At 29.2% G+C, this 1,547-nt stretch overlaps 1 protein-coding gene across 1 annotated transcript; it reads right to left on the reverse strand.

Annotated features, from left to right (window-relative positions):
* Window positions 1-636: 636 nt before the first annotated feature.
* On the reverse strand, window positions 637-1,187 carry LOC100527101 (uncharacterized). Its single transcript, NM_001364116.1, has one exon. It carries the CDS (start codon window positions 1,071-1,073, stop codon window positions 867-869), a length of 207 nt encoding a protein of 68 aa, NP_001351045.1. The 5' UTR covers window positions 1,074-1,187; the 3' UTR covers window positions 637-866.
* Window positions 1,188-1,547: the final 360 nt, after the last annotated feature.

Raw genomic sequence — 1,547 nt, forward strand, 5'->3', positions numbered from 1 at the left:
CAACTTAATGGATGTATATTTTTGTTTGAGTCTCATTTTTTTGAGTAAAATACTGTCACATTAGAAATTTTATATCAACAAATAGATTATACTTATTAATCAATATTATGTTTATTATTATTTGTTTTCCTACTTTTTTAAGTGTTGATTGTAATATATTATACTTACAAGGATAAAAAATGGTAAGAAAGGTGAAGATTAAATTATATTTTACAATGAAATAAATTTTGGAGTCTAATAAATTAGTCCAATAAAAACTTATTGATATTTTGATCAAATCTATTTCGCAATCATGTTGCCTATCATTTTTGTTTGTCATATTGATTCTTTCATTACTAGTAACAGACGAAAGTTAATAAATAAATAAATTTATTACATTCTTTTCCACATTTGTAAACTAAAATTTAAATTTTCATTTTTCCTAAATAAATTTATGAATACTCAGGGAAAAAAATATTATTTGTCATTTATTATGCGTCCTTTACTTAAATTACTGTACATGTATGACCAACCTACCAAAGAAAAAATAGGAATCCAAGGTTTTAAACTATCAGAGTTTAGTTTAAATTTTCCGCACATCTCTTTGATTCTCAAGCGTCATGGATGGTATATTGAAGGGAAAGAGAAGCTTTAAGATTAAAAGAATAAAATTAAGATCCATTATTCTCTATGCATAAAAATGTATACAACCTAATCCATCGAACATAAAACATTAAAAAAGACTATATCCATCAATACTCAATAGTACAAAGTAAACCTATATAACACCTGAACAATAAATGAATTGAAAAAACACACATAATAATCAAAAGGGGAGACTATAGATATTATAAATATGTACAAGAAGGAACCAAAGATAGGTTAGTTTAATGTTTCTGGGTAGTTTTGTGGTACTTGGTCTTGATCCATTGGAAGCCAACGGAGGTACCCTCCTTCAACTTCTTGACGCCAGTGGAAGCCACTGCCTTGGTCTTGCCGAGGGCGTTATTCTTTTTCTTCGATTCGTTGGAGACAGTCACTGGGTCAGGCCCGTTATCCCACTGGTCAGCCCAAGATGTTCCGTTGGATCCCATTTCTCCTTCTTCTTCTTCTTCTTCTTCTTCTTTCAAGAGATATAGCTGAAAAGTTGAATTGAGGACTATGACCACAACACAAGGATTTATTTATGTTATGATGTTTGTGTGTTTGGAGAGTTTGGGAACCGTTCAATGCGCTTTTATAGGACTAGTTGGAAAAAACGAATCGACCAATTCTTAAGCATCTGGACTTTTGGTACGTTGAGGCATCTGCAAGAAAACTCGTTTTCCCATTGCTGGAACCTTCTAGAAGACCGTGGATTTGTCTAAGATACCAATTTATGACCTCATATTAGTTTTTTTTTCTCTCTCTAATTTATTCCTTTAATTTTTTTAGTTTAATTTAATTTTTTAATTTTTAAAATTAATTTAATTTATTTCTTCCATCTAATTTAGATTAATGATATTAAAAATATACATTTAGTGACTTTAACATATCTTTAATATGGTTAGTTTAATTTAAATTTAATG

This window comes from Glycine max, chromosome 4 (genome assembly GCF_000004515.6).
Source record: "Glycine max cultivar Williams 82 chromosome 4, Glycine_max_v4.0, whole genome shotgun sequence".
In the NCBI taxonomy this organism is placed as follows: domain Eukaryota; kingdom Viridiplantae; phylum Streptophyta; class Magnoliopsida; order Fabales; family Fabaceae; genus Glycine; species Glycine max.

Bases quoted from the DNA above. Each gene is read 5' to 3' on its own strand.
- LOC100527101 (NM_001364116.1), bottom strand. From the start codon at position 1,073: ATGGGATCCAACGGAACATCTTGGGCTGACCAGTGGGATAACGGGCCT.